General features: G+C 36.2%; 1 protein-coding gene across 1 annotated transcript in view; it reads right to left on the reverse strand.

The window, feature by feature from the left end:
* LOC117344147 (tyrosine-protein phosphatase non-receptor type 4-like) overlaps nucleotides 1-23074 on the reverse strand; it is an 85880-nt gene that overhangs the window by 29299 nt on the left and 33507 nt on the right. Inside the window, 3 exon segments of the mRNA XM_033906800.1 lie at nucleotides 264-306; nucleotides 14676-14828; nucleotides 19767-19918. Coding sequence (XP_033762691.1) covers nucleotides 264-306; nucleotides 14676-14828; nucleotides 19767-19918 — 348 coding nt within the window.

Consider the following 23074-nt stretch of genomic DNA (forward strand, 5'->3'; position numbering starts at 1 on the left):
ATCTGTAGTCTTGCATTGAAAGTACAGGCAGAGTCGAGATGTTATAAGAGGATTTAGTGTACTGGAATGCAGGTATACTCTAGTGTTCATTTAACATGAGTTCTCTCAAAATCCAAGATTTCGATTTTTATTCACAAAATAGAAAATTAAAGGATTTGAATAATGAATCATTTTTTCCACATAACTTGACTCAGCTATCAACAGATATTTTCAGGGGAGATAATTTACCATTAAAGGGAGATAACTTGCCCTGGTATACTCACCTCTACACTGTTTCTTGATAGTTTTAAGTGGATCCAGCCACCTCTGAAAATACAAAGAATTAGATTATATTTCTAACATTGAACGTTAGCAGAAACAGTGAAATGATACTTTATAACAAACATAATGTGGTCAATATTTTAAAATAAAATCTTAACTAAACTCAATATACCTCAATGTGGTATCATATACTTCAACGCTACCTTAACAGGCACTGTCAGCCTAAAAGTCAGCTTAAAAGCCACATAGAATATGCCTATTAAAACCTCTTATTAATGGCAATACCGCGGGGTTTATTTCTTCCCCTACCCTCACCAAATAGATAAATAAATAAATTCTATCATGATTCAAAGTTTACTTAATGTGTAACACAGGCTTGTGAGGTCTAAAACAACTGATCGTTGATCCTACACAAGTTTGGGTGCATTTGTTGGTACACCTGACTGGTGGAGTGACACATCCGTGTAGAAGATGCTGACTCAGCCAGAATAACACAAATAATCAATAAATTGAACAACAACAGTTTGGTGAATCTGGCCGTCAGTGTGTGTAATCCGAGGACATGATCCCTGTTAATTACATAGTTATCCAGACGGCCAACCTACTTAGAGAGTGACTAGGTCGCATCAACTACACTCTCAGGTTCATATAAACAATCACTGGTTCACAGAACATATACTACTTCATATAAACAATCTCTGGTTCACAGAACATATACTGCTTCACATATACTGCTTCACATAAACAATCACTGGTTCACAGAACATATACTGCTTCACATAAACAATCTCTGGTTCACAAAAACTAAAAATAAATTACTACTGGTCTACAAAAACTACAACTTGTTCAAAAAACACTTGTTTACTAAACTTCCATTTTTTTTTTTTTTTACAAAACACTGGTTTACTTCACATTATCACAACACAATTGGTTCATATTAACTACCATATGTTCACAAAACATAATTGGTTCATATTAACTACCATATGTTCACAAAACATAGTTGGTTCATATTAACTTCCAATGTTCACAAAGCACTGGTTAACTTAAAACTGTACTGGTTCACTAAACATTGGTTCACATAACTTTGAATAGTACACATACATGTACTGATTTTATAACATAATGATCCTGTTTGTTTTTACGGAAAAATTGGTTCACCAGTTTTTAATTGTAATATTTAGGGCATACATCTTGACGGACCTGCAGATATTAATACAGGTCTTTGTCATGGCTTGTCCAAAAGCAACATAAAATTACTAGCTCTGTCTTTATTTCAAAAACAATTAACTCTAGTCTAACTGTCCGTACCTCGATAAATGAAATGAAATGAAAATAGAATTCAAACCAAGCTAAATAATTTCATCAAAATTACTCGAAGGGTTTACCACATTGTAACACTCTTAACACCTTAACTGAAATAAAATGTACAGCAGCATACGTTGCTTTGATCTTTGTAAATAAAGGTGTATATATTGTAACACCACTGAACACTTGCTGAGAATATGATCATAAAGCTCAGAATTATAGGAAAACAAATAGTGTAGGCATGTACGTTTTAACTCAAGTAAAAGTTATCGGTTCTAATGATGAGATAATGCTAATATTTCATTAAGGAGTAGCCAAATATCTCTGCCAAGATTTTTTATTTGTGCCCATACCATTGGAAGTTCAATTAAACAACATATCCTTGCCAATAAGGCTTTTTTTTCCCACGTTTGAAAGGTTAAATTAAATTATCCACAGATCTTGGCTAAGATACCTCCATTTTTCTACACTGCATGTGAGTGTTTAACAAAATAAAACCCATTAAAACTTATGTCTTTGCCAAACAGGAATCCTTGCAAGACATTCTTTGAAAATTCACCTTGAACTATTGTCTTAAATTCCTTGTAAGGGATGGGTTTACCGTATGTTGTTAGTATATTCACTGAGGTTCAATATACACAGATTGGCTTATTACCAGTTATGAGATTATTGAAGCATTGATATGGTATATTCTTATTTGCTAATTTCAATTTATAGGAAATTTCAGTTGTATCAATTTGAAATTATCTTCTGGACAATAACGAACTTGACCTTAGACACCAATTTCAATTCAAATGCATTAAGTGGTTATGCATGCTGAATGCAAATATTTATAGACTTATCTAAAACCATGCCAACTCACACTCTAACATCTTTGTGTACTAGACCATGCTAACTCACACACAGTAACACCTTCTGAGTACTAGACCATGCTAACTCACACACAGTAACACCTTCTGAGTACTAGACCATGCTAACTCACCCACAGTAACACCTACTGGGTACTAGACCATGCTAACTCACACACAGTAACACCTTCTGTGTACTAGACCATGCTAACTCACACACAGTAACTCCTTCTGAGTACTAGACCATGCTAACACACACAGTAACTCCTTTTGAGTACTAGACCATGCTAACTCACACACAGTAACACCTTCTGAGTACTAGACCATGCTAACTCACACACAGTAACACCTTCTGAGTACTAGACCATGCTAACTCACACACAGTAACACCTTCTGAGTACTAGACCATGCTAACTCACACACAGTAACACCTTCTGAGTACTAGACCATGCTAACACACACACAGTAACACCTTCTGAGTACTAGACCATGCTAACTCACACACAGTAACTCCTTCTGAGTACTAGACCATGCTAACTCACACACAGTAACTCCTTCTGAGTACTAGACTATGCTAACTCACCCACAGTAACACCTGAGTATTAGACCATGCTAACACACACACAGTAACACCTTCTGAGTACTAGACCATGCTAACTCACACACAGTAACACCTTCTGAGTACTAGACTATGCTAACTCACACACAGTAACACCTTCGGAGTACTAGATCATGCTAACTCACACAGTAACACCTTCTGAGTACTAGACCATGCTAACTCACACACAGTAACACCTTCTGAGTACTAGACCATGCTAACTCACACACAGTAACATCTTCTGAGTACTAGACCATGCTAACACACACACAGTAACACCTTCTGAGTACTAGACCATGCTAACTTACACACAGTAACACCTTCTGAGTACTAGACCATGCTAACTTACACACAGTAACACCTTCTGAGTACTAGACCATGCTAACTCACACACAGTAACACATTTTGTGTACTAGACCATGCTAACTCACACACAGTAACACATTTTGTGTACTAGACCATGCTAACTCACACACAGTAACTCCTTCTGAGTACTAGACCATGCTAACACACACAGTAACTCCTTTTGAGTACTAGACCATGCTAACTCACACACAGTAACACCTTCTGAGTACTAGACCATGCTAACTCACACACAGTAACACCTTCTGAGTACTAGACCATGCTAACTCACACACAGTAACACCTTCTGAGTACTAGACCATGCTAACTCACACACAGTAACACCTTCTGAGTACTAGACCATGCTAACACACACACAGTAACACCTTCTGAGTACTAGACCATGCTAACTCACACACAGTAACTCCTTCTGAGTACTAGACCATGCTAACTCACACACAGTAACTCCTTCTGAGTACTAGACCATGCTAACTCACCCACAGTAACACCTGAGTACTAGACCATGCTAACACACACACAGTAACACCTTCTGAGTACTAGACCATGCTAACTCACACACAGTAACACCTTCTGAGTACTAGACTATGCTAACTCACACACAGTAACACCTTCGGAGTACTAGATCATGCTAACTCACACAGTAACACCTTCTGAGTACTAGACCATGCTAACTCACACACAGTAACACCTGAGTACTAGACCATGCTAACTCACACACAGTAACATCTTCTGAGTACTAGACCATGCTAACACACACACAGTAACACCTTCTGAGTACTAGACCATGCTAACTTACACACAGTAACACCTTCTGAGTACTACACCATGCTAACTCACACACAGTAACTCCTTCTGAGTACTAGACCATGCTAACTCACACACAGTAACACCTTCTGAGTACTAGACCATGCTAACTCACACACAGTAATACCTTCCGAGTACATGCTAACTCACACACAGTAACACATTTTGTGTACTAGACCATAACTTGCACTTGTGAACTTCTAAGGAGGTTCATGCTTCAGCTAATACACTGGAATCCTTTGTATATAGGTCACTGCATAAATTTGTCAAAATGTTTGTGCCAAGATGACCAGGTAGCCTAAAATCTACAGATGCTTTGAAATTAATAAAACTTTTGGTGATTTTTGCATCAACAATTGTTCAGTGGCAGTGTTTATTACCACATTGCCTTACTCCTGTCTCCCCTTCCCCTTACATTATAAACAGCATGTCGACTAAACTCCACTTGTTTGTAGTTGCCATGAAAAATACATGATGTAAATTTGTGTGTTACTAGAGATAGCTGGCTGCTCTGATCCGAACAGCCAATATTGAATTGCCATGGTAACCCCACAGCTCCCAAATATTCATCAATACCAGTTCTCCAGAACAAGTCTGAAGCTTCGGGTTAAGTATTTTTCTCTGTCTCGATTTAACCTTTGAAAATATTCGAGGTTTTCCAAGAAACAAATTGAACTACAAACTAATGAGAACATGTATAACTGCCAATACCTCAGATGCCTCAGATGCCTCAGCTAACCTGGCTGATAGTCTTAACCCTTCACAACCTGACAGATACTCCCCAAATCATTAGACTAAATAATATACACTTGAGTTCTTCACCAATATATACTGACTGAGACTAATTGTAAAACCATCATTTTCTAACATACTTCACAGTGTGATCCTGTTTTTACTTGGAAAAAGATAACTCGATCTCACTCAGGGCAGAAAGACAGCTAGCACACCATGGCATATCACAATAAGGAATTGCCAACATTGATATCACTCTATGGTTTCCATGAAGTCATAAAGATTTGGTGAATGGGATTCAGAAGCTGACAATGCTTAACACACAGGATCACTGACTTGGTATCAAGCTGACAATGCTAAACACACAGGAATTCTGACTTAGTATCAAGCTGACAATGCTTAACACACAGGATTTCTGACTTAGTATCAAGCTGACAATGCTTAACACACAGGAATTCTGACTTAGTATCAAGCTGACAATGCTAAACACACAGGAATTCTGACTTGGTATCAAGCTGACAATGCTAAACACACAGGAATTCTGACTTAGTATCAAGCTGACAATGCTAAACACACAGGAATTCTGACTTAGTATCAAGCTGACAATCTAAACACACAGGATTTCTGACTTATTATCAAGCTGACAATGCTAAACACACAGGATTATGTACTGAACAATGAAGGATGTTTTCTGACCTGGTATAAAGCAGACAATCACTACGATATTGAAAATTGAAAGTCATTCCGACTTGTAGAGATCAACAATTTATCTATACCATCAATTGTTTTTGTTTTTCTTTCTCAATTTGCATGTAAATCAAATTTGATCAATAAAGTCATTATGAAGCCATAGTTCCTAATCAATCTTCCATTTCTATTCACCAATTTGTCTTAATTTACTCTGTATTAACTCTTTGAAAATGTGTAGTATGTAATGTTTTACGACATATTGTGATATCTATGGTATCCCCAGTCTGTATCACAATATTATGTATCGTATCATGAGATTGGTGGTGATACACAGCTTTCCTGACTTAATTTCAAGCTGACAATGCCAGACAGACTAACTTAGATCCAAGCTACTGAAAGTTTTCCAACTTTAACCAACTTAACTACAGCTTTCCTGACTTGATTTCAAGATGACAATGCCAGACAAACTTACCTAAATCCTGAACACTGAAGGTTTTCCGACATTAACCAAAGCTTTATCAATCACTGATGTTCACTTTCAACTTTCTTTTCCTCCAAAGTAATTTCTAATAAATTGCAGAGCATATACATAGCTCAGAACATAAGGTTAAAAGAACGCTGATATTATTGGCAAAAAACATGAAAATGATTATGTATAATACTGTGTCTATAAAATATTTAAACCTCCTTAGCTACTAACTCAGCTACTGGCTGGCCCCAATTATGTATATTATCTACAGGAATATCTGTAACATGTATAAAGAGTGGGAGTTTGAACTTTGTACAAAATGTATTATTTCAGCTCTCATGGTGGAGGATCCAATTACGTCATCTCATATCTCATACCATTTCTAGGAGTTTTCTGGGGCAGGTACTAGTTCGACTCGAACAAATACCTCTGTTTAACAGTATTGGTGTTTGGTTCAAAGATCTAAACAGGGGCAAATATGTCTTCAACAAAAAATAATTTTTAACTTTTGTATTGAAACAAAACCATTTTTATCCCACATATAGGTTTCACTTTCAATATAAGAAACATTGCCTTATGTGACAATTGCTTCATCGTGTTTAAGAGTAAATGGTGTGACGAGACACAAAAAGCTACTTTTGATACTTTGTAGACAAGTCTTGAGAAATTTTACATAAAAGGGAGACAATCCTGTTGGAAGCAAGTTACTAAAAAAAATCACATGAGAGGGCAATCGTTTTGTCAGCGAGTCTTTAAAGACGTTTCATTAAAGGGAGACAATCTATTGGTTTAAGCAAGTCTTTAGAAATGTTCCTGGACAAAGACTCGTTCTGTTCTTTACAAAGGTAAAGGAATGTATTCAGAACAAGTGTGTGTCGACATCAAATGAAAGTATTCCCTGACTACTGAGAGAAATATTGCCACGATTTAATTCCGATTTAATTCTGTGGAGTGTCCAGGCAGATCGGTACAGTTACCCACTGTCTTAACCTCTCCACATCACACACTAATCCTGTCAGAGATTACAGTGGCTTTACTTTTGTTTTCGAGTGTTTCCTGCTGTCCTCTTCACTCATTCTAGATAGTGTAAAACACCATGTACTCTTGTTTCCTACCTTTGATGTTTGATATTAGTGGGACTATCCACCCACCAGCTATCCCGACCAGGTGAACATTGAAACTGTAACATCTACCCCATAACTACATCTACATCATTATACGGTGCCATATAATAATGTCCTTAGCAATTGGTTTGTTTTTGTTTAATGTACTATTAACAGCCATGGTCATTTAAGGACGTGCCAGGTTTTGGAGGTGGAGGAAAGCCGGAGTACCCGGAGAAAAAACCACCGGCCTACAGTCAGTACCTGGCAATTACACCATGTAGGTTTCAAACTCGCAACCCAGAGGTGGAGGGCTAGTGATAAAGTGTTAGGACACCTTAACCACTCGGCCACTGCGGCCCCTAGCAAACCCTGTAACTACTTCTACATCATTATACCCCATAACTACATCTACATCATTATACATATAATGTCCTTAGCGAACCCTTGACATTTTAATTAGTAAAATAATAACCTTAACTTTTTTTAATATGTTATACAATGACTTCAATCTTAATCAGGAAAGCAATTACCTTGACCTTTCAATCAGTTATGGAATGACCTTGACCTTTCAATCAGTTATGGAATGACCTTGACCTTTCAATCAGTAAAGCAGTCAAAGGTACAAAATTTTGTTTAGGAAGACTTTGGAAGTTTGCATTTGATTCAGTTGAGTGAAATCAAACCTATTCTATGGAGAGTTATTTACAACATTTATAATTGTCTTGGACCTAACAAAAAATCTAAAACATTTGAGCCCTGTATGAAAAATGGTTTGATGAAACCAATTTACATGGAAGCTGGATGGATAGATGAACAAACAAGCTTTATATTACAAGATTCCCTCCAATCTCCAATACAGAGGGATCGTAATGTAATTTTACCTAGCTAACAAACGTTTCTATCACCATGATCCTGGGTAAATCAGGTGCAGCAGACCTAATGTAGAACATCTTCACTCCTACGCCTGCCTGTTTACCTGATTGGTTTGGTCTGCTGAAAAATCTATCAGTCAGCCTAACAACTCCGACCAACAGAGAGAAGAGGATAAAATATGATACAACTGCTGTTGCCAATAGAATATATAATGCTTCCCCGGTTCATTTAATCATAATTGCTCATGTGAAATCTTTTGCCATGCGAGTGATATTAAACTTTGATCAAAAAGTCACCTTGACCTTTTCAGCAAGTTTTGTTGCAAATCATTTCCTAATTCATCAAGCTACCAAAAATAGTTGATGTTTTGATGAGTATTAAAATTTACACCATGTTAAAAGGTTCCTAAAATATTCATTGGTCGGGTTGCAGAGTGGTAACACACTTTCACCTAAGATTTGATTCCTTGATCAGAGGTGAAAAGGGGTTACTTCCCCAACCATGTGGGTTTTTCGAGAATACTCAGGTTTCCTCCCACAGTTAGACCCCTCACATGCTTCCATCTGGCCAACAAGTTTGATTAATGTACATATTACTTGTTTCACAATTGTTATAAAATAAATCAAGTTTACATTTAAAATATCCAATTTGTATAAATGTTATGTTCATTTTCATAACCTGCATTGGATATTTTCCTTCAGGTATTACACATGTTCATACAAGTAACCTTGGGTTATTCCAAAAGATATCATATATGTTCACTAAAGTAACAATGGTGTTTCTCACAGAAGGATTGGCCTTTTCCTTAAATTAATGTATTTTTCACAACAAATATTGGATTTTTTTCTCAAATTAATGACGTATCTTCTTAAAAGAAGCACTAGATTTTTCCAAAATGGGTTGTGCTTCTTTATTATGAGAAATTCAAAATATGCTTTGTTCTGTACATGTTCTGTACGACTATAAGACTGACTGTTTGTATGACGAGTAGAGAAGACTGACTGTTTGTATGAGTAGAGAAGACTGAATGTTTGTAAGACGAGTAGAGAAGACTGACTGTATGATGAGTAGAGAAGACTGACTGTTTGTATGACGAGTAGAGAAGACTGACTGTTTGTATGACGAGTAGAGAAGACTGAATGTTTGTATGACGAGTAGAGAAGACTGACTGTTTGTATGACGAGTAGAGAAGACTGACTGTTTGTATGACGAGTAGAGAAGACTGAATGTTTGTAAGACGAGTAGAGAAGACTGACTGTATGATGAGTAGAGAAGACTGACTGTTTGTATGATGAGTAGAGAAGAATGACTGTTTGTATGACGAGTAGAGAAGACTGACTGTTTGTATGACGAGTAGAGAAGACTGAATGTTTGTATGACGAGTAGAGAAGACTGACTGTTTGTATGACGAGTAGAGAAGACTGACTGTTTGTATGACGAGTAGAGAAGACTGAATGTTTGTATGACGAGTAGAGAAGACTGACTGTTTGTATGAGTAGAGAAGACCGATGTTTGTATGACGAGTAGAGAAGACTGACTGTTTGTATGACGAGTAGAGAAGACTGACTGTTTGTATGACGAGTAGAGAAGACTGACTGTTTGTATGACGAGTAGAGAAGACTGACTGTTTGTATGACGAGTAGAGAAGACTGACTGTTTGTATGACGAGTAGAGAAGACTGACTGTTTGTATGACGAGTAGAGAAGACTGACTGTTTGTATGACGAGTAGAGAAGACTGAATGTTTGACGAGTAGAGAAGACTGACTGTTTGTATGACGAGTAGAGAAGACTGACTGTTTGTATGATGAGTAGAGAAGACTGAATGTTTGTATGATGAGTAGAGAAGACTGACTGTTTGTATGACGAGTAGAGAAGACTGACTGTTTGTATGACGAGTAGAGAAGACTGACTGTTTGTATGACGAGTAGAGAAGACTGACTGTTTGTATGACGAGTAGAGAAGACTGACTGTTTGTATGACGAGTAGAGAAGACTGAATGTTTGTATGACGAGTAGAGAAGACTGACTGTTTGTATGATGAGTAGAGAAGACTGACTGTTTGTATGACGAGTAGAGAAGACTGACTGTTTGTATGACGAGTAGAGAAGACTGACTGTTTGTATGACGAGTAGAGAAGACTGACTGTTTGTATGAGTAGAGAAGACTGACTGTTTGTATGACGAGTAGAGAAGACTGACTGTTTGTATGACGAGTAGAGAAGACTGACTGTTTGTATGATGAGTAGAGAAGACTGACTGTATGACGAGTAGAGAAGACTGACTGTTTGTATGACGAGTAGAGAAGACTGACTGTTTGTATGACGAGTAGAGAAGACTGAATGTTTGTATGATGAGTAGAGAAGACTGACTGTTTGTATGACGAGTAGAGAAGACTGACTGTTTGTATGCCGAGTAGAGAAGACTGACTGTTTGTATGACGAGTAGAGAAGACTGAATGTTTGTATGGTGAGTAGAGAAGACTGACTGTTTGTATGACGAGTAGAGAAGACTGAATGTTTGTATGACGAGTAGAGAAGACTGACTGTTTGTATGACGAGTAGAGAAGACTGACTGTTTGTATGATGAGTAGAGAAGACTGACTGTATGACGAGTAGAGAAGACTGACTGTTTGTATGACGAGTAGAGAAGACTGACTGTTTGACGAGTAGAGAAGACTGACTGTTTGTATGACGAGTAGAGAAGACTGACTGTTTGTATGACGAGTAGAGAAGACTGACTGTTTGTATGACGAGTAGTCAGCTCACAGGCAGTACAATCTCTGGAGGAGAGATTGTGTTCTATACAATATAATCCTGTATCAGCAAAAAGCTCAGCTCTTATCCTCGTTGTCTTATACCATTGACAAGAAGACAGGGATACAACAATATCAGCTGGCTTTACAGGAAATCCTCTCTCCACTGGGGACATACACCCTGCCTGGTGTTCTGTTATTGACTGGATGGTGTATCAATATATATATATACATAAAGATGATATAACACAGTCTATCTGACCTTTATCAGATCTAACACACAGAATATTCATATATCCACCAGAAAAATTCTTGTTTCTGACCTACAAGATGATAATGCCTGCATTTCTGCAATGCTTACTAATCCCACATTTACATATCAACTCTATTAACTGTGATTTTAAACAAGCAGTGTTCAAGTCCAGTATTTTTATTATATAAATTTGTGTAGTTTTACCAATGTTTTGAAGCAATTTAGTAGACACACTTTTTCAAGGGATACATTTTTAAATTAAATTTACTCGAAAATACACCAAAAAAGAGCACTTGAATATATAAAGCAACCTTCATATCTGAAAGTCAAACTGAACAGTCTGTGCTGGACAGTAAAGATATTAAAATTGTACATCCATTTCTTTCCTTTCCAGATTCTGCACAATAGAAAACTAAAGACCAAATAATACGTGAAGGGGATGTAATACAAGAATCAGAGCAAAACATCTCTGGGCTGCTGTTCAATTGAGACAATCTACCATCAAATTTTACATACAACAGTTTCATTTTCAAGAGCTTGTTTTATTCCCAACTTTGAAATCTATATACAGCATGTATACATTTTAAACGATTGCAATAAAACTTCACTATAGAGAGTAACAAGGTTGTAAGATTACCAAAACTTATGTTTTTATAATCATTGGTAACCATGGCAACAGTAGGGAATCATGCCAATAGAACCGATTATTTCAAGAGAACTACTTTTTGCCAATTAGCAGCTTGGTATAATTACATTGAGTTTGCAAGGTTAGTCAGATAGGTACACTACGAAGGTTAATAATCGGAAACACTTTCTTTAGCCGAAGGCTGTGAACCGATTCACACACAATTTCAATAACAAGAACAAGCTGTCTACATACCTGCTTGCCAACTAATCTAAACCTACGATGAATGATATGATGTCGTAATCTAAATTAAGTTCCGTATATATATCTTAACCAAGTACTAGTAAGAGCTTTTAATTCAATTCATTTTTTTTCTTCAATAGGTAAATCTACATAATTACAAATGGTGTGATGATGCTATCTACTACAGATTCTGATGTAACAAAATCTGGAACTATAAATATCACAATTCCCTGTGTAGACTGTGGCAATGATATTTAGATTTATTTTGAACTATGATTTCCCGATTTTGAGAGGTAAGCTATACATGGTAGGGTTTATCCGCGAGGTTTGATTTCCCGATTTCCGTAGGTTAACTATAAAGGTAGGTTTTTTTCCGCGGGGTTTGATTTCCCGATTTCCGTAGGTTAACTATACAAGGTAGGGTTTTTTCTGCAGAGTTTAGATTCCCCATTTCCAAAGGTAAACTATAATTGTTATGGTTATTTCCATGGGGTTTAATTTCCTGATTTCCGTAGGTAAATTAAACGTGTTGGGATAATTTCCGCTGGGTTTGATTCCCCGATTTCCAAAGGTAAACTATAATAGTTATGGTTATTTCCATGGGGTTTGATTTCCCGATTTCCGTAGGTAAACTGTATGTGTTGGGGTTATATTTCCTCTGGGTGTAAAATCTAAAACTGAAATATTCTCATTCCATTCTTCTTTCCTTGTTGATGTCACAATGCATGTGATATCAGAAAGTTATTACATCACGACTGAACCAATAGGAAATCACTGGTACTGCATGGTACTCATATATTTTAAAATTGGTTTTTGACACCAATATCAAGGAAGTTGATCTGATAAATGCATTTGCTATTTTTATATTAACTACAATGATTAATTAACTGCAGGCTTAAACTTTTTAGCAAATTCCTGGTGTTTTTCAATACTAAATAGCCTATATTGGAGTTAAGGTGTTTTTCAATACTAAATAGCCTATATTGGAGTTAAGGTGTTTTTCAATACCAAATAGCCTATATTGGAGTTAAGGTGTTTTTCAATACTAAATAGCCTATATTGGAGTTAAGGTGTTTTTCAATACTAAATAACCTATATTGGAGTGAAGGTGTTTTTCAATACTAAATAGCCTATATTGGAGTTAAGGTGTTTTTTAATACTAAATAGCCTATATTGGAGTGAAGGTGTTTTTCAATACTAAATAGCCTATATTGGAGTGAAGGTGTTTTTCAATACTAAATAGCCTATATTGGAGTTAAGGTGTTTTTCAATACTAAATAGCCTATATTGGAGTTAAGGACATATCCTGCAGAATTTTTCTTCTATAATTGAAAATCCTCTGTAAAGGAATCCCTCCTAGATGCAAATTCCCAGAATCATAGCCTGGGTATGTTTTGTTCTTCCTAAAAATCAATGATTTAACAGCAAGCTTAATCACTTAAAAATCTCATTTGTAGAGGGCCTATTGGTAATGTTTTACTCTCATTGATCAGTCCTTAAACTTTACACACAATTTACGACCCTGTATCTTTATACCTGGTTTCATTAACCCTCCCTTCCCTTCAGACCAGTAATAGTATGGCTATCTGCTTGTTTCTCCTGTACCATTATTACAATGGAGGGGTGATGATTTGCGGCTCAATCACAGAACAGTCTATGATTAAGCTGAAACATGTAATTCAGGGGTGTGTGATCTGTTATCAACTGGAGCCATTCTTGTTATAGTTTAATAAAGAATGCAATATGCTGTCTTAATCCCCTAACTCTATCAACAAGCAAACCGTATTTTGATTTTTACAAATGTAATGTTGAGCTTTATTTTAACCCAATGTAATAAATTGGTACCATATTTACGATCCAAATTACACAGTGTTTTAGATGTAGTAGCATTGTATTCCAGATTTAGTTCTCAAATAGATTACAAAATCTACTTTGACATTGATAACAAATTACTATCAAGAAATCAATGCTTGCCTGAAAAACTACACACAATAACAGTATATCTAGATCAATTAGAAGTACTGTTTTTCATTTAGAAAATCTTTTACCAGGAATGGCAATGACTTTTCTCATTAAGGTTATTTTTAGTTATTGTATGTAAAACAGAGCTGCTTTTGTTATGGACCAGGAATTGTTCCACTAACTATTCTTTATAACAACACATCATCAAGATCAGACGTTTCCACTATACACATGGGAAGTGTATGCTGTTGGTGACTTGGAAAGGTTGGAAACCTAAATGCATGTCAATTTTAGTTACTTTTTTTACCGCCTACATGACTCCATCTATTGCTTGGTTTTCATCACTAATCATAGTCAGCGTTCTGTTGCTGTGTGTGACTTACCAGTGCGTACGTACTTAGTTTCTATCACTAATCATAGTCAGCGTTCTGTCGCTGTGTGAGTTACCAGTGCGTATGTACTTAGTTTCTATCACTAATCATAGTCAGCGTTTTGTCGCTGTGCGTGACTTACCAGTGCGTATGTACTTAGTTTCTATCACTACTCATAGTCAGTGTTCTGTCGCTGTGCGTGACTTACCAGTGCGTACGTACTTAGTTTCTATCACTAATCATAGTCAGCGTTCTGTCGCTGTGCGTGACATTGACTTACCAGTGCGTATGTACTTGGTTTTCATCACTAATCATAGTCAGTGTTCTGTCGCTGTGCGTGACATTGACTTACCAGTGCGTATGTACTTGGTTTTCATTACTAATCATAGTCAGCGTTTTGTCGCTGTGCATGACTTACCAGTGCGTATGTACTTGGTGCCATGTAGTTATGGCCGACCATGTGGTCTGGAGCAGGTGACAAGTCAACAAACTGAAGACCAAAGTAATCCTTCTCTACCAGCTCCAGGTGGTCAAACACTTTATCCAGTAAATGCTGTGCTTTTGCACGTTTCTGAAATAAAGCAGAACAGGAATATCATTTAATAATTTAAGTAGTCCTCGTATATGGTGTTTTGTTGTACATGATATAATCTTCATCTTGACATGTTATCGCTGTGGTATGTTTTGGCCTTGTGTGTTGATGGGGTGTTGTATTTTGTCCTTGTGTGTTGATGGGGTGTTGTATTTTGTCCTTGTGTGTTGATGGGGTGTTGTATTTTGTCCTTGTGTGTTGATGGGGTGTTGTATTTTGTCCTTGTGTGTTGATGGGGTGTTGTATTTTGTCCTTGTGTGTTGATGGGGTGTTGTATTTTGTCCTTGTGTGTTGATGGGGTGTTGTATTTTGTCCTTGTGTGTTGATGGGGTGTTGTATTTTGTCCTTGTGTGTTGATGGGGTGTTGTATTTTGTCCTTGTGTGTTGATGGGGTGTTGTATTTTGTCCTTCTGTGATAAGATGCGATGGTATATTTTAATTGTCCTTGTGTTGGCACTGTGGTATATTATGTCATTGTTTGTTGACACTGTGGTATATTTTGTCCCTGTGTGTTGACCCAGTGTTATATTTTGTCATTGCGTGTTGACACTAGTATATTTTGTCATTGTGTATTGACACTCTGTTTTCAGTTGACATTCACAGGCAATATGGATGCCAACTGCACAAATGCAAGGGAAATTCAGGAAATCATGTATACCAACAGATAATCCTCAAATGCAATAAAATGGATGTGTCATATGTAATTCTTTTTCCGACAACATTAAATATTGCTGCCCGCATAAAAACTTGAAAATATATACATATGGTCCTACGTACAAATGCTTTAAACTCAAATACAATTGTGGATTGAAACTGTCTTCAGGAACATCATAACTGAAATCTGCCTCCTTAAACAGATCAGTACCACCCTCAGAAGGAAGAGCACGGCCTCAGAAGGAAGAGCATGGCCTACATCTCTCATGTGTAGATAAAACAGCTGGCTATCTCTCCACACGTCTCATATTTCTCACACCTGGCTGATTACATGTAACAGTAGCTGACCCACCCTGACATCTAATGGGGAACCTTTTTTCAACTCATCTATTTTACCTCAATGTATACAGGTCCAAGTTTTCTCTGGTAAGAAATATTGTCAATTTTATAATGCCATTAATAAATCTGCTAAAATTTCCCTATAAAATATTTGAAAGTGATATATTTTAGAAGCACTAATCTTGTTGATAGAAATATCAGCCCAATCTTTTGTAGGTATATTGAACATTTTCTACAAATAAGCAGGGTAATATCCTGGTTAAATTGAATGATAAAGTATCTATATACTTAGACAGCATAGTAGATTAATGAAGTAGTTTTCTTTTTTCAAACGAAAATTTAGAATTTAAGCACTCTTTTGCTATCAAGTGAAATAAAAAACATTCAGAATCTGTCTTCTGGAAAAGAATCAAATTTTGTAATTTTCCTTCAACAAGTTTGGGCAAATAAACGTATTCACTGTTGTAAATGTCAACTGAAAAAATAAATTCTCAATTCAGGAGGCTCAGAAAAAATCAAGAGCAATTGCCCTATCATTATGCCATCATCATTACTAGGTCTCTGATCTGTCAGACCACGATAAGATGGAGATCACAGACTTCCTGAACCGGAAGACTGTTTGCTTGCAGCACTATAAACCAAACCGAAACTACTGCTGATCAATGTTGTACCCATGCTTGAATCAGTTGCAGGCCTTCCATCAGCCATTCTGAACATTGGTCACACGAACTGTGCTCTCAAGCATATACGCGAATGCCTCATTGATGAAAACAGTAGGAAATACAAACCAAAGAAATATCGGCAAAGATTAGGATCTTGCAATTTGTCAGGATTGCAAATGGGTAAGATAAATGAAGCAACGAAATTGTGTGATGATATTTCACAATTCTAGCATTCTGTTTGAATTGGTTTCCTACAAGCAGCACTGGCTGTATTAACTTGATATGTTTATCTTGCCAAATATTCATTTAAGAACCCAATTACAAAATTATGATTAGTAACAAAGACTGATAGTATCCCTGTTTTATTCCGTAATATAATTTATAATGTCATTAAACAAAATTAACCAATTATGCCCATTTGAAATCTTGGTGGTTTGAATCTGTAAGTCTCATTGGAAAATTTATAGTTTCTCGAGTATCATTACCTAGCCTTATATGGTTCTGTAATAATAATTGATGTCGACTCGCAGCCTATTATAAATGGGAAATAAAAAGAAAACGAATGTCTTTCGATTCAAGAAGAGAAGAAAAAAAGAAACCACAAACCCTTTCTGTGCTGTTTTCATATTTGTTTTGCTTAATCGAAGACAGTAGGAAAAATTCTTGGCCACAATCTATTAGCTAATGGCTGTCAGAATTAGATGTAATGAAAGCTCATACTGTCAGCTTTCGATTTTCCCAATCTGCCTTATATACTAATATGAACAACTATTATAGAATGGTAGCTAACATTAGGATATATGAAAGATTTCACATCAAAATACAGATGTTCATGCTTCAGTACTTAACAATTTTGATAGATCGCTCCAGCTTAGTCAAACCATCCTAAATGTTCTACAGTTGTATTTTATCAGACCACTTTAAATCAGAAACATTCTAACACTACTTTCCAAACACATCAACCATTTTCTATTCAAGAATATCTGAATATAAAAACAAATGTTTAAAAGGTGGATCAATCAACAAGACAATTTGGCTTCAAGGTATAAGACAACTATTCAGATACAGACATAAACTTGTCAAACTTTTTAGGGCAGAATGATGATCAAGTAGAACATCCTATTTGTAACAGACAAAATAGTTATAATACGTATGTACATGTTATATATCAAAATGAAATAAAACATCAGTTTGAAAAAATATTTTGGGCAGCAGAATAAAAATACTGGAAGATCTATAAAATATTGTATAACACATTCTACCAATCTATGACCAGATAAATGTCCTTTCATTCTCCTTCCGCTCAATCATCATGTTCTTGTTGGAACAGATCACTACATCTCCGTCATTTATAACGTGTGTAAATGCCATCTTACAGTTAACCAGTTTAGAATTGCTATGTCTCTGGAGTAAAACATTGATATTATGTATGTCTATGAAATGGCCAAAGATCACATGCTGCATATATCAGGTATATTTCCAAAGAATATATATATATATGTCAGAGACCTAGGTTTCCAAAGAATATGTATGTATGTCTAAGACCTAAGTTTCCAAAGAATATGTATGTATGTCTAAGACCTAAGTTTCCAAAGAATATATATGTATGTCTAAGACCTAAGTTTCCAAAAATATGTATGTAAATGTCTGAGACCTAAGTTTCCAAATTATCAGTGAAAAAGAGGCCTTATGTATATATCCATAAAGAACCTGGACTGAAAACACATGTTAGGTCACGTTTTGGGCACACTATATGCCATTTTCACTTGCCGATTGCATTACACTCGACAAACCATTGTCAGATATTTAGTTGTGTTCAAACTGTTGCACCCTAAAATCCCAGGGCATCCAATCAAATCACGTCTTACATTAAGGCTTGATTTCACAGTAAACAAAAATTACAGCGCTCAGTACAAAGCTACTTTGTGGACTATGTCATGGCATTTTACCTACAAACAGAACCATGCAATATTTGGGGAAAAATTTGAAGTGCTGGATCAATTGATAAAAGTTATTGATAACGTATCTCATCAAAAGGACACAAGTCTCCATGTGTGTTAGTAAACATTACCAATAAAGAACATCTGTAACGCTTGTTTTGATTTGCCGAAAAATTTCATGCGTAAAGGACGGTAATTTCAAATTTCTGCTAGAGGGCCAGAGCTGAAGACTATATCTGCCAAAGGTTCCTTGAGTGTAACACAATCAGAAGCCTTGGCTAGCGAAGATGACTATAGGCATGCTTCAAACCAGGTTTTTAATTAGCCTTCGATATAATTCAGGTATCATTAAAGGTCCATTTCAGCCCATTTTCAGACTAAATTCCTTTACTGAAATCAAGGAAATCTCTCAGAGATTAACGATCCTTCAGCTAGGTAACAAAAATGGAGTAATGTAAAATATTAAACGTTTGCAGCGTATTAAGTTTTGTTGATTTCGTGGTTGCTATGGAACCACGAATATAAATACAATGAATACTGCTGTGTGTATTAGTTATATCATTGTTACATGAACTCATCATGAATGTTTGTTTCCGCAAAATAATTTGAAAGCTCAAAACCATGAAAGAAAATGCACATGAACATTTCATGTTTTAGGGTAGGTACATTTCATGTTTTAGGGTAGGTACATTTCATGTTTTAGGGTAGGTACATTTCAGGTTTTAGGGTAGGTACATTTCATGTTTTAGGGTAGGTACATTTCAGGTTTTAGGGTAGGTACATTTCATGTTTTAGGGTAGGTACATTTCATGTTTTAGGGTAGGTACATTTCATGTTTTTGGGTAGGTACATTTCATGTTTTTGGGTAGGTACATTTCATGTTTTAGGGTAGGTACATTTCATGTTTTAGGGTAGGTACATTTCATGTTTAGGGTAGGTACATTTCATGTTTTAGGGTAGGTACATTTCATGTTTAAGGCAGGTAAATGTTTGGTGTATAATTGAATTTTCTCCCTTTTCTACCACACAGTGCAGAAAATCCCAATATAATTGAAAAACAGAATCTTTACAATAAAGTTTTGTATTCGGCCATTATGAAAATCATAGAAAGTTATTGAACCAAGGAGGATACTTAAAACTAACATTTTTGTTCATTATACATTATTTCTGGAAATTTCATTTTAGAGAAGAATTCATCACAAGTAAAATTATTTGCTTCTTCTGGAAATATGACTGATTATCAAAATGTCTAGTCAAAAAAATTGTGAAAAGTTTAAAATCATAGTAAAATGTTGCAAGTTCCAGTTTCCATGGCTACTTACATCAATTTCAAACTGTTCCTCGCTATCGTCTAGAAAATGTACGATACACTGCACCGTCTTTGGCTGACGATCCTGAAGATGGGCAGCCATCTCCGATGCCCGAACATTGTACGTGCCGCCAGACACCAGTCGCATGGACATAGTGTGCAGCTCTGCAATAAAAAAAGAAGACACATGATTTCATAAACTAATAATATAAATAAAACATTTACATGCAGATTGATTTAATAAGTAGACATGATATAAGAAATACAATAAGCCCCTGCCCACAAATAACCCTCATTCTCCATCTTTGCTGAATTATCATATTTAAAATAATACTAGCTAAAATTGGTTCACAAATAAGTCCCCAGAAAGGATACTGTAAATGCGGAAATTTACGCTAATTACGCAGGGTCCTTTTGATCGCGAATACTTCCCCACATGTTTTATTTTGATAAATTGGTAATATCGAACTACAAACGAAGGTGGATCAATCGCGAAAATGACCCCTACACATATAATTTACATATCAATTCACGAAATTAACCCCCCGCAAAAAAAAACACATTTACAGTACTACAAAACTTTTAAACTAGGGCAGGGAGAATATACGATGATATGTAACATGGTGATATATTACAATAATTGTACATTGGTGTACAGGCAGTTTAACAAGCAAGGCACAAACAAGTGCAGAATTACCAAATTTACTAGTATACTGGACTTGTATATAATGTATATAACCAGTAGGTATATTTTTTGTAACTTTTCGATCTCCTAAAGCACAGATAAATGAGTTACTAATGGGCCCACAGATCTTTAATGTGCAGTCTAACAAAAGCTGTGAGTGTAAGTACGCAATTTTTTATATAATCTTTCTCTTTAAACAATACTGGAAGCTAGATCAGGCAAACTTCCTAAAAGCAATTTACAATAACATTTCATTGGATGGTAACAGGGAAATGTTCAAGGAAGCTGATATATGATACGTTTCTTGTTATCTGTAAATTAGTACAAATTACATCCCAAAAATATATGGGCCGATAACATCATTATCCTCGCAAAACGTTAACTACACATGCCAATATGACATTTGTAGAAGGTCAAAGTTCAGAACTGATGAAGCTTCTTACTTGGCACATGGTGTATATAGGCCTTAGAGACAAACCGAGATCGAGGACAGAGCAGAATGCTCAAGGATTGAGGGGAATCATCAACACAGTTCTAACTTTGTCATAAGTAATAGCATAATTTAATATGCCAACTTCTAGAAAATTCTATAGAGATTGTCCAACATTTCAAACTTCAGAAAGGTATGTTGAAAGAACTCCTGATGACAAAATCACACCTGAAAACTCCATATTATAAGCTGCTCCTAAAATAGATTTATTTGATTTAAAAAAAAAATCATGGAGGTTAATTACCCATTTATCTAAATTAAGGGGGCAAGATCTCAGTCTCCCTACTGAGGGTAAGCAAGCAGGTGTTATATATACATGCCAATTTCATGTAAAAGTAAATAGTTCACATAATCTCATAAGAGTCAATCAAAGCTAAAGCATATATCTTATCAATCTTATACTGTAATACGGGGCGGTATATGATTTAAACCAGTCCCTGTAATAAGGGCTAACACACAAATGTCTGATTCAAATTGGACCTTGTAATAAGGGGCTTACACACAAACGTCTGATTCAAACTAGACCCTGTAATAAGGGGCTTACACATAAACTGATTCAAACCAGACCCTGTAATAAGGGGCTTACACATAAACTGATTCAAACTAGACCCTGTAATAAGGGGCTTACACATAAAGTGATTCAAACTAGACCCTGTAATAAGGGGCTTACACATAAAGTGATTCAAACTAGACCCTGTAATAAGGGGCTTACACATAAACTGATTCAAACTAGACCCTGTAATAAGGGGCTTACACATAAAGTGATTCAAACTAGACTCTGTAATAAGGGGCTTACACATCAACTGATTCAAACTAGACCCTGTAATAAGGGGCTTACACATAAACTGATTCAAACTAGACCCTGTAATAAGGGGCTTACACATAAACTGATTCAAACTAGACCCTGTAATAAGGGGCTTACACATAAACTGATTCAAACTAGACCCTGTAATAAGGGGCTTACACATAAACTGATTCAAACTAGACCCTGTAATAAGGGGCTTACACATAAACTGATTCAAACCAGACCCTGTAATAAGGGGCTTACACATAAAGTGATTCAAACTAGACCCTGTAATAAGGGGCTTACACATAAACTGATTCAAACTAGACCCTGTAATAAGGGGCTTACACATAAACTGATTCAAACTAGACCCTGTAATAAGGGGCTTACACATAAACTGATTCAAACCAGACCCTGTAATAAGGGGCTTACACATAAACTGATTCAAACTAGACCCTGTAATAAGGGGCTTACACATAAAGTGATTCAAACTAGACCCTGTAATAAGGGGCTTACACATAAAGTGATTCAAACTAGACCCTGTAATAAGGGGCTTACACATAAACTGATTCAAACTAGACCCTGTAATAAGGGGCTTACACATAAAGTGATTCAAACTAGACCCTGTAATAAGGGGCTTACACATAAACTGATTCAAACTAGACCCTGTAATAAGGGGCTTACACATAAACTGATTCAAACTAGACCCTGTAATAAGGGGCTTACACATAAACTGATTCAAACTAGACCCTGTAATAAGGGGCTTACACATAAACTGATTCAAACTAGACCCTGTAATAAGGGGCTTACACATAAACTGATTCAAACTAGACCCTGTAATAAGGGGCTTACACATAAACTGATTCAAACTAGACCCTGTAATAAGGGGCTTACACATAAAGTGATTCAAACTAGACCCTGTAATAAGGGGCTTACACATAAAGTGATTCAAACTAGACCCTGTAATAAGGGGCTTACACATAAACTGATTCAAACTAGACCCTGTAATAAGGGGCTTACACATAAAGTGATTCAAACTAGACCCTGTAATAAGGGGCTTACACATAAACTGATTCAAACTAGACCCTGTAATAAGGGGCTTACACATAAACTGATTCAAACTAGACCCTGTAATAAGGGGCTTACACATAAACTGATTCAAACTAGACCCTGTAATAAGGGGCTTACACATAAACTGATTCAAACTAGACCCTGTAATAAGGGGCTTACACATAAACTGATTCAAACTAGACCCTGTAATAAGGGGCTTACACATAAACTGATTCAAACTAGACCCTGTAATAAGGGGCTTACACATAAACTGATTCAAACTAGACCCTGTAATAAGGGGCTTACACATAA

The sequence above is a fragment of the Pecten maximus genome, chromosome 15, assembly GCF_902652985.1.
Source record: "Pecten maximus chromosome 15, xPecMax1.1, whole genome shotgun sequence".
NCBI classification, from domain to species: Eukaryota; Metazoa; Mollusca; class Bivalvia; order Pectinida; family Pectinidae; genus Pecten; species Pecten maximus.